This window comes from Melospiza georgiana, chromosome 5 (genome assembly GCF_028018845.1).
Source record: "Melospiza georgiana isolate bMelGeo1 chromosome 5, bMelGeo1.pri, whole genome shotgun sequence".
Taxonomy (NCBI): domain Eukaryota; kingdom Metazoa; phylum Chordata; class Aves; order Passeriformes; family Passerellidae; genus Melospiza; species Melospiza georgiana.
The window spans coordinates 54,597,073-54,613,725 of record NC_080434.1 but is presented as its reverse complement, the minus strand read 5'-3'; the positions used below and the strand labels follow the sequence as shown (position 1 = coordinate 54,613,725).

General features: G+C 49.6%; 1 protein-coding gene across 1 annotated transcript in view; it reads left to right on the top strand.

Annotated features, from left to right (window-relative positions):
• The first annotated feature begins 2,230 nt into the window (after nt 1-2,230).
• The window catches only part of NAT8L (N-acetyltransferase 8 like), a 29,062-nt gene continuing 14,639 nt past the window's right edge, over nt 2,231-16,653 (top strand). The window contains exons 1-2 of the mRNA XM_058024320.1: nt 2,231-2,800; nt 4,021-4,185. Of these exons, the coding sequence (XP_057880303.1) occupies nt 2,467-2,800; nt 4,021-4,185 (499 nt within the window). The 5' untranslated portion in view covers nt 2,231-2,466. The remainder of the gene's footprint in view (nt 2,801-4,020; nt 4,186-16,653) is intronic.

The window sequence follows — 16,653 nt, the reverse complement described above, 5'->3', positions numbered from 1 at the left end:
ATTTAGTACTTTTCTAAAGATAACTCATCTGCAAACACTCAGGTCCACAGCCCAGAACTGGGAGCTCCCTTGGCAGTTACATAACTACAGTAGGTTGTTTTTATTTTTTTTTTTAGGAATGAGTTGTTTTTATTACTGTAGTAATTTCATAAATAAAGAATACATCTGACTAGAAAGGATGAAGCAAAAATAAATGCCTGCTTGACCCAGGCATATGGAAACTAAGCATTATCTTAATTATATTTCTGAAACAGCAACCTCCTATCTTTGGCCCAAAGCTTTCAGAATTCAAAGGCAAACACTGCCGTGATTTTTCAGCTTTTCTCCCCCATCCACCAACTCTTTGTGTTGGTGAATTTGGGGCTGCCAGGTATCTCCCAAGTGCATGAGTCCAACTGCTCCTTCCTTGCTGAAATGAGATGTTAGGGGGCATGCAGGGGTGCCATGTGCCTTGCCTCTCCTCCCTGGGGTGATCTCCCTCCCACAGGAGGCTCCACTTTAGAGCAGGAGATGCTCTTTTGGCCAACTCATCCACTATTGTACCTGTGCCACGATGCCTTTTATAATCCCGTGTTTTGATCTCCAGTGCAGAGGCTTTGGGAGCTGGGGGTCGCTCTGGCTGCAGTTGCAGGTGATGCTGGTTACAAAGGGGAGCTCTGCAGGTGCCCAAGCAGCCTGGCAGCTCTGCAGTGCCTGGCCACGAGCAGGGCCCACAGCCACCCGAGGAGCACCTTCTCACCAGGGTGCCCAACGCAGCGCAAGCCTGTGGGGCGCTGGCACTGCTCCTCTGGGTGGGAAGGCTTCCAAGTCCTTATCTAAACCTTCCCCCCTCCCTCCTCTCATACTCCTGAACTATTTTTAATAGAAAAAGTGAAGAAATGAAACCACTATGAAATCATCACAGTGAAATAAATCTTTAGCTTGAAGCCAAGATCCAGTCACTGCATCTTCCTGAGGACCAAAGCCTGGGAGCTCCAGGAAGGCAAATCCCGCAGAGTTCCAGCGACACAGCCGCACTCCCTGAGGGCAGAGTGCATCTCCCAGGACGTGCAGGGACAGAACTTGTAAGGGAGGGTGCACGGGTGCATCTCACAGGGACATGTGCACATGGCAGGGGGACACAGGGACGTTGACTGCACGGGGGGTGCACAGGAGCACCTTACCGGAGCAAGAGGCACCGATGAAACTCTGATGGGGTGTTTGTGTGCACCCTGCAGGTGAAGGCACGGCTGAGGCTCGCAGGAGTTGCAAGTCCCGGGGGGATGCACAGGTGAAGTTTGAGGAGAGGCACAGCTGCTACGGCTGGGCGCTGTCACCGGGCAGGGGGAGGCGCAGACGGAGCAGCCCTCGGGGGATGCACCTCACGGGACCGGGGGGGTCCGGGGCCTCCCGCCTCCCCGCCCAGCATCCCCCGCCCACCCCGTCCCTGCACCGGCCGCGCACGGCGCATGCCTCGGGCAGATGCCGGCGGTTCCAACCGGGAGAGGCCGAAGCTTTTCGGGTCCTGCGAAGAGGAGGAGCCCGTCCTCCTCCCTGCGCATCCCTCCTCCCCCTCCATCTCTTCTCACCGCCCCGCGGAGGGGCGCGGAGGCGGCTGGGCCGGCTGCACTCTCCGCACCGCGCAGTGGCGTGGGCACGGCAGGAAAAGTTACTGACCGGGGGGCGCTGAGGGATGGAGAGGGGCATTTACTGGGGCTTGGGACGAGCCGGGGCCGCGCGGCTGCACCCGCAGGCCGTTCCGCCCCGCAGAGCGTTCCGCGCGGGATGGCGGAGCGGGGGCGCGCAGAGACGCGGGGAAGGACTCACGGCGGAGCAGCCGCGCCGCAGCCCGCGGGGACGGGGTGCGGAGCCCACCCGGGACGCGGTGCGGTGCTGAGCCCCACCGGCCGGCCGGCCGGCCCTCCCTCCCCGGTGCTCCGCGCTCCCGCAGCGCCCTGCGCAGCTCCGCGCACCCGCAGCAACTACTCCAGAAATCTGCTGAGCGCACAGCGCGTTCGCAGTAGATAAACAGACACATAAAAAATAAATTAATAACCCTCTTCCGCGTGCACCGATGCATGCGGGCAGGGATGCGCGGCCCCCGACTCTCCGCGCAACCCCGCGCCGTAGTAATTTGCAAGGGGCGGTGCAGGGATGGGGGGGGCAAGGGGGAGGTGTCCCGCCCCCCCGATCACATGGCGACCCCGCGCAGCCAATGCGGGGGGCTCTAGGACCCCGGGGACCCGCGGCCCCCCCGCCCTATAAATGCCTCTCCAAAATGCAGCGGGGCTCCTTCCTCTCGTCCCGCCCGGCCGCGCTGCTCTGCGCCCCGCTGCCCGCGGGTCTCCGTGCCGGCTCTGCGCCCCGCTCCTTCCCCCTCCCCTTTTTCCTTTTTTTTTTTTTTTTTTTTTAATCTTATTTTTTTGTTAATTTTCTGACACCTCCCCTCCCGTTTTTCTCCTCGCCCCCTCCCCACGGCCGGTTTGCATGCATTGTCTGTCTCCCAAGATGGTTTGTGAGACCAAGATTGTGGCGGAAGATCATGAATCAATCCCGGGATCCAAAAAAGACACGATCATTGTTTCCTCCTCCCAGATGTGGCCCTCTTTGGCGGGCTCCCCTCCCTCACCCCCACCTCCCCTCACCCCACCAAAAGAAGACCCCAGGCGCGACAATGTCTATATCCGCGAATTCCACCCCTCTGAACAGGAGGTGGTGCGCCGCATCTTTTACGAGGGGATCATGGAGCGAATCCCCAACACGGCGTTCAGGGGGCTGAAGCAGCAGCCCCTCACTCAGCTGCTCTACGGGCTGCTGGCGGGTGAGTATCCGCTCCCTTTTGGGGCAGGGGGCGCCGGGTCTATTCGCCGCCGCGGGTCTTCACAAAATGGTCGGAGAGGCGGGAGGCGGCGGGACCCGCGGGCGCGGTGCGGCCGGGCAGCGCCGCAGCATCGTGCGGGGCGGCCGCGGAGCCGCAGCGCTGCGGCGGGGCCAGGCGGGCTGGGAGGGGGAGCCCGGCGTCGCCGGGGATGCGCGACCCTCGCGGGTGGAAGGGCGGGCAGCCGTGCAGGGGAGGTCGTGGCGGCGGTGAGGGCACATCGGTCATTGTGGTTATTACAGGGCTCGGGGGTGCGCGGAGGGGAGCGGAGCGGGAGCGCACCGGCCGCCCCCGCGCAGCCCGGCGAGGGGGGCACGGCGTGCCGGCGTTGCTTGGAGACAGCCGGGCCCGCCGGTGAGCGGCCCCCATTCGCCCCCGGCGTGGGGAGGGGGTACCCCTGCAGCCGCACCGAGCCGCGGGGTCACCGCACCTCCCCGAGTTAAAAATAGCGCTTGCAAGGTGTCCCCTCCCCGCGCCAATAATTAATAACGCGCGCCCCCCGCCCCGAGAGGGCTTTGGGGTGGTCTCCTGTCCCCGGCGGGTGCAGGCTGGTCGCACCCCGTGTCCCAGACACCGCGGCGGACGGGATCCCACGCTGAGGGGGACCCCCGGCAGGCGCTGGGGAGCTGGGGGACGCAGCCGGTGGCTCTGGGCCGTGCCGAGAGAGCCGCCGGCTCAGAGGCACCCGCGGAAGCGCCCCAGGATGGGGACGGGCAGGGTGGCTGCCCGGGGAGTCGGTGCTGATGGAAATAGCAGTGCCGCAGTGCCGAACACATGGCTGCGGAGCGGTGCCCGCAGCGCGGCTCCTCCACCCGGCCGCGTTCCGGCCTCGTCGGGGACAGCGGAGGGGCCGGGGGCGTGCGGGGCTCTGGGGGTGCCCACGGCCCCGCTCCGGAGGGGCTCGGTGGGCCCCGGCGTGGCGCGGCGGCATCCTCCCCACCGGCTCCTTCAGGACCTCATAAACTTCTCCGGGTTGTCTCGTCGCGATACGCCGTCCCTTAACACGATAATCTCGAGAACGTGAACTGTGTGTGTACTGCAAATGTATATTTTGACTGTGCTTGTTTTGTTGATTTATTTTTATAATGAGTTTGTATTCCGAAATCAACACTAAATTCTCTTTTCTGACAGGTGTCGTTTATTTCTCTTCCTTATCTCCATAGTAATGTGCTTTGTTGTGACCAAGTCCTTCCTGCTGACCTGCTGTTTGCCCATCTTTCTGATGGGCATGAGGTACTACTTCAGTAGAAAAGTTATCCTGCACTATCTCGATTGTGCGCTGCACACGGACATGTCCGATATTGAGCAATATTACATGAAACCGCCAGGTGAGTACGAATTCCCCGAGGGAGCCTTCCTCCCCCAGCCTGCTGGGGAACATGGCTGCTCCCTGCTGCTGGCGCCTTTTCCTCCTGTCAGCAGCACTGAGCAAGCTCAAAAGTCGCCAGAATGCAGCTCTTTAGCCACACCAGGCACAAAGCCATCTCTGGCTTTGGTTTGGGGGTTTTTTTGCTGATTTTGGTTTCTTTAATTTTTTTTTTTTTTTCATTACTCCCCCTCCCCCAAGTGCCTAGTCATCCCAGGCAGGCTCTGTCCACCCCTGGAGCGCTGTGCTGCTGGGTCCCACAGCCACCCCGAGGGCTGGGCTGAGGTGCCTGGGGACGCTGAGGCCGGAGGATGTGGGTCATTCCCTGCAGCCTGGGCCCACCCTAGCCCTTACATCCTCAGCTCGGTGGTTTTTTGCTCCATGCATTTGGTATTAGCTCTGACTGCAGGAGGAGAGGGAGATGAGAGGCCTTTTAGCCCAAATGCTCAGAGGAGCCCATTTTAGCTATTGAGCCCATTTTCCCATGTCATTCAAGAACATTCCTTAATGCAGGTGTTTTGGAGGAGGCTTGGATCAGGTATGTAAAGGGCTGCTGCCACATAAGCTTGCCCTGATCTGGGTTCATCCCTTTGTTCCATATATGCATATAATTAAAAATACAGTATCTAATGATGATGATACCTTGTTAAGCTGTAAAAGATGACTTAGGTTCTAAAGACCCTTTTTTTTTATGACGTGTCAGGTGCTATTTCCCTTTTTGTAGGCACACAACCATACTGAGGACAAGGGCAGGGGGATGCCTGGGCAGTCAGTTGGGGTTTGAGGTTTGCTTTTGGTGGTCACAGAGTGCTAGTGGTGAGCTGGAAAAGCAAGGCAAGGATGCTATCCCACCTGAGTTCCATCTTCTTGGGGTACCTGCTCTCTTCTTGGGTACCTGCTGTGTTATTTTTCCACATGACCATGCTTTTGCTGTATCATTTGCTGTATCATTCATGTTCCCCAGGTGGGACAAACCTTTCCCTGCTAGGGAAGAACTGCTAGGAAGTGTAATAACCACAAGCCTTCCCTTGCTTCTAATATGCAGTGTTACATTTTGCTAAAGTGTTGCTCCTGTTATGAAAATCGTTAACTAGCTTAATTTAGCTGTCTCTTCCCATCATAGTGTATATCTTGTACAGATATATCTTATATCTATACATAGTGCATATCTTATATCTTGTCCCATCTTACACACAGAGTGTGTTTCATTTACAGAGCGTGTTTTTGTAAAATAAGTGATGTGTGATGTATATTGAAAAAAGCTCAATCTTCATTAAAGGTGGTGTCACAGAAATCAAAGGGTTCATAGCAAAACATTTCCGCACCTCTGTAGTGAGACCCAGCAAAATATTATGCTGGAGAAAAGAGCAGAAGATTCCAGTAGAATAAGAATGTGTGACATGGAGTTAATAGGTGAGCTGCTTCGCTTTTTAATGCTCAGGGCTTGCGTGGTCACAACTGAGAGGGATCACAGTGCCTGTGTTTATAACACTTGCAGACACAGAAAATAAGGGAAAGAGACTCAAAGTAATGCCCTCAATTTGTTTAGGGTCAGTAATGTAATTTAGTTCAGCTGTGTTGCCAACATGTCTTTGAAATGTTAGCATTGCTTTTATTTGGTACCTGAAAGAGCTAATTGCAATTTTAGAGCAAATGTGTGGGCTTTAATTTTTGACAGAATTTAATCATCTAATTAGGCTTCTGCCATGCCGTAAAAAGCAGATTTATGGGATTGTTGGTGCTTGTTAAAAGTTCTTGATGATAATGGTGTTGGAAAAAGGGACCAGGGAGGCTTTGGGGTCTGGAGAAGGGTGTCTGTGCATTGGAACCAGCGCTGTGTGCCATAAATCCATGTGGTGCTATTTGGTGTAGCTGGCCACAAGGCATGAATCCAGTGGTTTGCTCCTGTTTCCTCCAAAAATGCAGTTGGTGGATTTTTTTTTTTTTTTTGTAGGACTGCAGGATAAACACAGTTATCCTGGAAAATGCCAGAGTTTTGTGCACTTTGAAGGCTGGCTGGCTGAACATCCAGAGGAAGGCAGCAATGCGCCCCACTGGCATTGCCCGTCCCACCCAAAGGGCACAACAATGGCAATAAAACAAATTCAAGCCCCAAGTTTGTCTTTTATTTGCCTAGTTTACAAATTAGCACCCAGGCAGAAATTATTGCAGTGGGAATGAGAAGGGCTTGTTGTATTGTGGCAGCTGAGATATTTGTGAGAGCTTTCTCAGTGAGGTGTTAAGAGTAATGGGACGTGGGGATAGGGTCCCAGAGAGGCTGGAGGTGGCCAGAGCTTGACCAGACAAGTTAAACCCAACCTGATATAACTGCAGCTTGGCCTGGGAATATGACCAGGCGGCTTGCTGCTCCTTCTCTAGAGAATCCAGGTTTTCCTCCTTCAATATCTTTTTTTCTCAGCACGGAAAAAAAGAGAAAGAGAGCTTTTTTGTGGTGGGGTTGTGAATTCTGTTTCTCAGGGTGGTGAATGCAAAGGTAGAACTGGGACATGGATAAAGATGTTGGTTGAGGCTTTGCTGAGGTTTTTGCCCTTGGAATCCAAGATACCCAGGCACAAAAACCCGTTGTTTGCAGCCAGCTCTGTGTGGTGCCTAGAGCTGGGGAGTAGTGTTGTAGCGAGTATCTACAGCAAATAGCTTCTGGTGAGGCAGGCATCTACAGTGAGGGGATATTTTAACTATTAAAATGGATTATTCTTGGTGGTATTGTGAAAGCATCCACAGAACATGTGGGTCAGTTTATAACCAAGCCAAAAGGACCAGGTTTGCTGTGGGATACTGTGAGCACCCAGGTTAATGATTAGTGTTGAATAATTCCATGAGTTGCACCATATTAGGGCTTTTCTTCTGTAGCTTTTTTGAACCTCTCCAAGTTAGTTATTGTTTGAATTTTCCTCTGCTGGATTTTGTATGAACTGAAAAATATGTGCTAACAGTGATTTTGCAGAAGTACACTAGCCAAAATTCAAATCTTTGTTTTCTATTGCCCTCCTACACTTATGCCAAGGGTCTGGCAGAACATTTGGGCCAGTGCTTAACTTGGAGCTTGTACACAGCAGTGTGACTTGAAATTGCTTTCAATATGAAAGGAATTGTTTGTGTTGTGCATGCTGGGGTCTTAAAACAGAAGGTCGAATGGTTCAAACACCTTCCTGAGCTCTTTGTAAATTCACATTTTTCATTTTAAAATAGCACTTATTGGAATTTACCTTCTTTTTTTTTTTTTTTTCCTTTTTCAAAGGGTATGAAAAAAAGACTAGTGGAATGGCGAAAAAGAAAGGAATTGGATAATGGGCTTAATTGTCAACCAGAGTAACAAGCTCTAGTAAACAGAAAAAACCCCAACCAAAACCAACCAAAAAAAAGGAATTAATTTTAAATAGAGCCCTGCCTCTAGCATTTATCTACACACAAAAAAAGATGAGCACAGCTGGAGCATCTTTTATGGTCTGATGATTTTGCTGACTAATCAATTTTACAGTGTCTCTTTAAGCTTCTGTCCCAGTTGGTTGTGTTGTATATTTTTTTGCAGTGGTTGGTGTGTTAGAGAGATTCTTGTGAGGCTGAGGTCTCAGCTGGAGAGCTTATGGAAACCAAGACTCCTTGTGTCCCATGCAAAACTGCTGTTCCCCAAAGTGACAGGAACTGGAGCTTTGGCTGACGAATTTATGAATTTCCTTGTGTGTGTGGTTGTTCATCGAGTTGCTGTGGCTGTCCTGGCAGGGTTTGCTGAGGTGTGTGCATACCTGACCTGGTCCTGCAAAGACCTGGTGATGGTGGCAGCTGGGCTGTGTCAGGTTTTGGAGTTGGTGACAAGCTTGGTGGCTGCATCACAGTGCCCAGTGCTGCAGGGGAGGCTGGACACACAGACAGCACAGAGGGACACCCTGGGGAGCTGAGGCTGCAGCACCTGGGGGGTGTTGGTGCCCTGGTGATGCAGCAGCTGAAGCTGCAGTGCTGCTGCCGGTGCTGGGTCACAGAGCCACCTGTGCCGAGGGCTGTGGCAGCTGCACAGCTCCAGCCCGGCTCCGTGGGCAGCCAGGCACCTCTGGGTGCTCCAGGCAGGGAGGGGATGGTGCTTTGCTCTCCTGCCTCCATCCCGGGTGAGCAGAGCCTTCCTGTGCTGCTGCCCTTTGTCCCCTGCGTGTGACAGTGCACGGGAGGAGCCTGCAGGGATATCCTGGCCTCTCTGCGGCACAGGGCCCTGGAAGAGGGACTGCAGGGGGATGGCTCTATAGGGGTCAGTTTCTGCTGCTCTTGGGTGGCACATTCCTCAGCTGAGCCCAAAGGGGGATGTCCTGCCCCTCTTGGCAGAGGTTCTGGGATCATGCCCTTCTGCCAGAAGAACACCAGTTAGGCAGGTCCAGAGCTGGGTTGTGATCAGGTGAGATCCTGTTTGCTGCCTCCACCTTTTGACGTTTCCCTCACCTGCTGTGAGGTGTCTGTCTGGGTAACAAGTGAGTATTTGTGTCTTGCATCAGGCCATTTGGCAGTGGGTTTTTTCCCTCTGGCACGATGTTTGCACGGTGAACAGCTGTTTGTGAGTCCTGTGGCACCTGCTACCTCTGCTCCATAAGTGCTGAGCCTTGGGGAGGCTCAGAGGTGAGCACCAGTGACTTTTGGGGTGCAGGGACAATACAGGGTCTGCCTTGGGAGGAGATCCTCAGCCCTGGAGCTGCAGTTGCTCTGCCATGCCTGAACTCTTCCAAAGACACACAGAGGGGGTGGGGAGGGTGTTTCTCCCCACTGAGCCCCGGGGCAGAGGGGCAGCCACAGAGCCCAGTTCTTCCACATTCTGGATAATGCTCAAGCTGCTAGATAAGCAGGAGTGAAGCTGCCGAGTGATAACATTGTTGGGGAAAAATAGAGCAGCTCTTGCTTTGCAATGAAACTGCTCAGTTACCTGAGCCAGAGGGGGCTCGGGGCTGCTGCTTCTCAGTGGAGGAATGTGTTTTTGGAGAGCCCTGCCCCACTCCTGGTGCCCAAGGGGCAGCTGGAATCTGAAGCATCCCTATCTGCAGCATTTCTTGCTGGCTTATGCCGTGCCCTGACCTCGTGTATCTGCCAAGCCCCTGAGCTGCCTGTCCTGTGTTGGGGTTTTCATGCTTGCCTTTCCCCCAGCGGGGTAGGGTGGTGAGCAGTTCTGTGTGGGGCTGGGAAAGCCACGGGAGAGGCTGTGTCCTTATCTCCTCCTGGGTGTTCCCCAGCTCTGCTTCCTATCACTGCTGGCAACTGAGGTTAGGTCTCCTCAGCAGAGGAAAGTCTGTCCTGTGAGAATATCACTGCTGGCATCTCTCTGCAGCTCCATGAGAGTGCTTCCAGGGATGTGACCTCCATAGCAGAGAGATCCTAGAAGATTAGGATTACAGGCTTTCCATATACTTTATAGTGGGAAGTATTTTGTTGAAGTGTTTCCAAAGCTGGCCTCCTGCAAAGGAGACAGTCAGAGATTTTTCTACTGTTGCTTTTGGGTTTCTACAACTTAGCAGCATGAAACTGCCTGGTTTGGCATCTCTCATCTCTAGTGCAGAGTTTTTTGGAAAGCAAGATAAAAACAACTCATGTTTCCAGGTGTTAGGGATGGGCTTTGTCCAGCATTTTTAGTGGGCTGAAATGTTTTGGTTTTATTTGAGTAATGTAAAATGTCTTAAGAGTGGGATTGCCTCCCAAAACCCACCTCCTCTCACACTGGCACTCCATCACTCATGGCTGTCTCATTTCGCTGTGCTGGGGCCTTGGCTTTTCCATCTGGATGCAGCCGTGTCCTGCAGGCATGGGCACAGTGAGCAAGGCAAAGAGCTGCTGGCACCAGCTCTGCCCCCACCTGAATTCCCAGAGCTGGCCAAGGGCTGTCCTGGCCCAGCAGCAGAGCCCCAGTGCTGCAGCCCTGCTGATAACAGCTGGGCTAGATCAGGATGTGACACCGCTTGGGTCCCTTGCAGTGCTGAGCCACGTGGGCCCACTCTGCTCAATCCACTGGAGGGTCTGCAGGGTCTTTCCACCTCACAAAATCTTTTTTTCCCCCACTTCTGGGGGCTCAGGTAGTACAGAGTAGAAGTGCAATGCTCTTGGTGAAAGGCCCACATAGGAAAACTGGAGTTGCCTGATGAGGGGAGCAGTCTGTAGATTCAGGGCTGTGCCATCCACAGCCAGTGGAATAAACATGGTTATGGGCAAGCAGCTGCAGCCTCCCCCCTTCCCTATTTATTTATCACAGGAGCAGGAACATATGCAACAAACCCATTACTCAATGTGCATACCCATAACATAAAAATAGCTCTCCCTTTAGATCCACAAGTTTGGCACAGTCCCATGTCAAAATTAGATGAAAATAGATTTTATAGTAAATTTTGCAGAGTAATATGACCTTTTTTTCACCCTCCATGTGTTCAAGCATTCTCTCTAAAACAGCCAGGCCCTCATGTACATGACCATCACTCAGTGTTTGAGCTGTAGCCATGACTGGTGGATGTGATGCTGCTGAACCTGAGCTCAGCCTGCAGGTGTTGAAGATCCTCAGCACATGCCAGTGCTGCTCATTAATCTTCAGTACAGGAGGTAACCAGTTGTGTAAATTGAACATCAGTAGTTTTTTAGGTGCAGTTAACTTCTCAAGACCAGCAAACGCACCACATTAGGATTTAGGAACGTGAAGGAGTCGTGGACATCAGGTGTTTTGTGTTTTTTTCCTAGCTTTGAGTAATTTTTTTAATGTTTTCTCCAGTGTTAAATGTTTTCTGGCATGACTGTATGCATTTCTTCAGGACTGTCTTAGTGAATAAACCAAAATGGGTTCTGACTCCAGAATTTTGTTCACAAGTTTAAATGCAAATTTATTACTCTTATAAAGGGGTTTTGGCAGCTCTTTTTTCTCTTGCATTCTTAGGAATGACCAAAATTTAAAACAATTGCCCAAAAGTGTTTCAGTTTAAGGTTTCATAATAGCCTAAATTTAGGCTCTGTGTTGGATATCGGATTAGTGGCAGGAGTTTTACAGGTACAAAGCTTTGAGCTCCTCTTGACACTGAATTTTGGATGTAGGAACATGAACTGATAAATCTTATTCTCACATTGTTGTATTTATTTATTATATTCAGCCTCCTAGGATTACTCAAGTGTGGTCATGTTGCTGCCTCTCAGCGTGCACCACCAGTGGTCTTAATACTTTAGAAATTGCCATGGAGGATTGCTCTCTACTTGAAGAGACCTCTAAATATATTGAAAAAAACCTGGTTTTATGTAAAAGTCTAAATCCATGGCCTGATTTTTCAAGAAGGCAGAGCATTCAAAATCTCCCCAAATTTCAGAGTGGATTTCTGAAATTCCTTCTGTAGGCTTAGATCTTGATTCAGGCAGGTTATATTTAACTTCTCAGGGTGGGAATGACTTTTGGGGTGGCTGTGAGCCCCTTGGGGACTCTGGGAGCTCACAGAGTTGTTTGCTGGTGTATTGGCTTTATTTTGGTAATGCACTGCTGGGGGTGTGTTACAAATAATCACATACTTGGTGCTGTTCCCTTCCAGGCTACAGCAAAAAGAGAGACCTGGAGTGTTTTGCTGGTATCTGGTTTTGTGATGAGCTGAGGGATGTATGAGCCTTTGTTGTCACTTTCTGCATCAGCAAAACAGGGAGCTTCAAAGTGTATTTTTAGATTTTCTTTTTTTCCATTCTGTGGAAAGCTGAGGCATCGTTTTGTTATCCTGACAGGTGGCTAATGAAAGGAGTCTTAAAGAATATCCAAAGATAGCAGCATGTCTTACCTAGTTTCTATTGACATATTTATTCCTTGTAACCAAATAATAGGGTTTAGTGGGGTTTTGTGGGGATTTTTTGGGGGTTTTTTTCCTTCTTTTTTTGTTTTTGTGTTTTAGTAAGGGGGGCACATGCAATTGCCAAGAAGCCTCATGTCCTTTATTAAGGATGCTTCAAAAATTTGTTCATAGTGGTCTGGTCAGAGCCAGTTACAAGCTGTGGTATCTGTTACAGATGGCTTTGAGCCATTCTTTTAAGTCATCTATTGACCCATTGGACCCCAGCAATCAATTAACAATTTATGACAGCACAGTACAGTATCATTCATTGTCTTCTATAACTGTTTGAAGAGTGTTTCTTTCAAAAGGAAAAAAATTTATTTCTTACAGGATAGTTCTAAAATGTACACCTGTGATTCCCAGGGCTTATGCCAGGCTGGGCTTCTGCTTTAAAATGGGATTCTGGGAGTGAAAGGAGACCTTTCAAAATTGGTAATGGGAAGCATGCATTACAGTTGTATTTTTAAGTGGCTACATGAGATATTGTTATTTAAAGTGGGATTTGCAACAGTGTAAATGCTAATGGAATAATGCAAGGTATTAGTCCCACCACAGCGTGTCCTGCTTGAAATTGTAACTAGCAAGTCATATTTGTCACTTAAAATTCATGTGTTGTTTCTAGGGCTCATCCAAGTAGCAAAACTGAAAAACAGGTTTTGTGAGAAAATGATTTTTCAGTTCAGGAACTGGAAAGTAAAAGGAAGGAAGGGTAGTTTTGGTCCAAAGCAAGCTGATTTACTACTCCCTCTCTGTTTTTTCATGTGATGAAGCAAGGATCTGTGTTTAGTGGGGGTTGTAATGCTTTTTTCAGCCCAAAACACAATAGTTGGCTGTTAGAGCTTTCCTTAAGAAGCACAGGTCAGACCCAAGTGCATACCCAGGAAATGCTGACCATGATAGAGCCATGACATGGTAAAGTGTTGGTTCCCCTCAGGCAGGTCCTGCTTTGCATGGCACTGTTAAATCTGTACTGAGTCAGTGCTGGCATTTCAGGCATCCCAGGCCCTGTTTGAATTACATATTTAGGTATTTTATACCGGTGCAGTAGTTGAAGAAGTGATGTTGAGGGGTCCATCTCTGAAGTCCTGGCTGCTGGGGCATCCCTTCCATGTGATCCTTGGAGCACTGAGCTGTATGCCTGTGTCCTGGCCAGCAGTGCTGGGGGCTGAGCTCTGTGCAGGATTTGTGCCAGCCTGGCTTTCCTCTGCCTTTCATTTTCCACCTTTGGTGATTCAGGACAAATGTGTGAATTGTTTTGCATTGACAAAAACTGCATTTTTAAGTAAGTTGCTTGCCGAGATTTACCCTCAATCACCAGTAGTTGCTATACAAGCTGCTCCCACTCTCCCTTGCCAGTGTGCTGAATCCTGACTTGGAAGCCAGCATCAGCAGTGCAAGTTTGTTTGCTTTTTACCTTTGCAACTCTTGGGCTCTGTGTTGGTGCTGCTAATTGAAATGGGGGTGCTGGGCCAGCTGTCTGGTCATGTGCACCTTGCACAAAGCTCACTTTAACAGGTATCAGATATCATTAGTGATTCCTTGAGGGGGTTTTTTCCCCATTTTTTTTACCCCTCTTCCATCCCCTAGCACAGTAGTTCAGTATCCCACATTTCCAGTCTTGGGTCTAACTGCAATATTTGCATTCCTTTGAGTTCTGCTCACCTCACTTGTCCATCCCTGTGTTGAATTCTCCCGTGATTTTTGGTCTGATCTACTTCTTGCTTTACTCATCACTTCTGGCATTTCCCATGGTTGGTGGTCCCCTACCCAGGATCCCTCTGTATCTCTGATTTTCCCCTTCCTTCCATCAAACTTTTCAATTTATGTGCCTTTACCTAATTTTATTGTATATGTACTTTCTTCTCTTCTTAGTTCATCCAGATGTGTGGTGAGTGCAAGTAAATACTTGCAAGCATCTTTTGGTAGAAGTGTGAGAATAACAAAGATGAGAAAATAAATAGAGGTCAGCAGCTCGAGGATATTTTGTGTCTGCTAAGCTGCAGACAGTGCACAAACCCACATGTCACTGCTGGGGGGAGAACATTTTACCTAAAGGCAAATGAGCTGCCAGCAGCAACATTTCTTACACCTTCTTCAGAGCATCTGACCCACATCACTTCTAGATGTATCGATTGATCTTTTCCCCTATAACTTTTCTTACAAGCCTAATCCTTCCCATTTTAACAAGATATATAAAATCCTTATTGCATTCAGGGTGTGCAAGAAAAAAAAACACAAACGACTTCATTTTCTGAGACCAGGGTTTTTTGTTCTTTTTTTGGAGGTGCCAAATCTGTTCATCCTCCCTGGATCTAGAGAACAGCATCAGAAACACTGTGTAACACTTCTAGTGGGAATCCAGGGAAGACCTAAATCTGTAGTCTTCCAATTTAAAATAATGTTAAATAGTAGAACTGCAAAGAGAAGCTTTTGAAAACAGCCTGGTTTGGAGCACCTGCCATTTCCAAGTACTAATTCAGATGATGGTTAGTGAGAGGCAGAGCAATGAAAGCACAGCAGAAACCTGGCTGCTGAACATCCTGATGAAGTCCTCCTTGGTGGAATTACATTATTATTGTGGGATTTCTTAAAAAAGAGAGAAAGCAAGCAGTGAAAAATTACTGTACAATAGAGATGCTAATGAGAGGGTTGTGTTGTTTTTTAAAATCCAAACTGTCTAAAATGGGTATTTGTAAAACACCTTTTCAAGCTTTTGCTGCTTGTAAAGTCAATTAGAGTCACTTAATGTCTCTGAAAATTTTTGTCTGGTGGGGTTTCAGAAGCTGTCAGTGTTCAGAGGATAACATCAAGCTGTGCCTCTTGGACAGTGATTCTTGTCTGGGAATGAGCCATCATCGGGTTTTATGGGGCTTTTTTTGAGCCATCAGTAGTCTGAGGAACATCAAAGCATCTGCAAGGATTCTCAAGAAGTGGGAACATTTTTCATGGATAACTCAAATAGCTAAAGAGGATTTCAGTGAAATCCTAAAAAAAAATCGTCACATAACCCCCCACATTGACTGAGACTGAACTCTTGGGACAGTTTGGCTTAAAGATTCAGTGGAGCATTTGCTTTAGCTTAATCATGGGCTTAAATCCCTTGCCTCTTGCTGGGAGTTTAGCATACACTTAGGGGCAGTATAGGTCCAAGTCCTCTTTGATAGTTACAGGGGACCTGTGACATAAATGGTGGTAAACCTTGGGTTTGCTGTGTGTGCTGTCAGCTGCCTGCAAGATGAATTTATGATGCTTTAGGGAATACTGATGCACTGGAAAAAGGAGTTGTAGTTGTGAACCTGCCCTTGGATATATTCATCCTGCCCTATGCTGGCATTGTGTGTGGAGGTTTAGTGTTGTCTTTGTAGATGGGACAATCCAACAGACCCTTAAAATACTGCAGTTCTACCCAGTCTCGTGTGGATTTTAATATCTTCTGGCTCAGGTTGCTGTAGTGCAGTTTGTATTCAGTTTGTATTTGTAAGTTGATCCCCTTTCCACAGGTCCTTTGTGAATGAGCCTCAGTCTGAGGGGGCAGGCATGAAGGTGTCTGCTTTCACTAGCCCTGAGCAGCCTGGAGGTGTCTGCTTTCACTAGCCCTGAGCAGCCTGGAGGTGTCTGCTTTCCCTAGCCCTGAGCAGCCTGCCCTTCATTTGCCACGTGTGTTCCTGATGGAGTGAGACATGGCCTGTTACCTACTCACTCCAGTAATTCACTTCACAGATGTTTTTCAAATCCCCAGCTCTTGTGGCTGGTATTGAGGCTGGGGTTCACAGAATGTGAGGTGTAACAAGCTGATAGGTGCTTATCACAGGAGATATGCATTAGGCTTCTGTAGGGACTTTTTTGGCCTGAATGTGTGGCAAAGGTTAGGGGTTTTTTTTCTTATTTAGTTTTAGAAATGTAGAGAGTTACACATGTAATTTTCATTTTCTGTTAATGCATTATCCACAACACATCCATTGTCTGTGCCCAGCCTGACAGATGTTTGTGTATTTATGGGTGTGGAATTTTCTTGTGCTGCCACGTTAAATAGATGTGCTGGTTTGAGTCTGGACTAGTGGACCTCAGTAGAGCTATACCCAAAGCACATTGGCTTTGATGTGCTGGGAGAGGCATGTAGAAAACTTGGCTTTCACAAGAGTGGCCATCCAGGTGTGTGCTTTTTCTGCACCATGGCAGAGCTCTGGCCATTGGTTTGCTGAGAGTTAAGGGTTGAAGCAGTGTGTGGTGATGAAGGCTCCAGCTGCCTGGGAGGTTTTTCTGGGCTCTGCTCTATTGAAAGACATTCCTTCCTATGGCAGGGGATTGGAGCCAAATGATTTTTAAGGTCCCTTCCAACCCAAATCATGGTAGAATTCTGTGACCTGTGGCAGAAGGAGGTGAAGTCCTGAGGCAGTGTTTGCCCTGCTTGTGTGAGAGGCTCCAGCAGCAGAGTGGGAGTGGGAGCCCTTTGCCTTGGCATGCACAGGTGAGTGTGTGTACACACAATACACTGGAGCAGCCTCACCCCAGGGCTTGTTTGGCTGAGTTAGGGGTAAATATTGCAGCCCCAGGGGTTACATATTCACAGTGAGGCTGGGGAAGCAAGAGGGCTGCAGGCC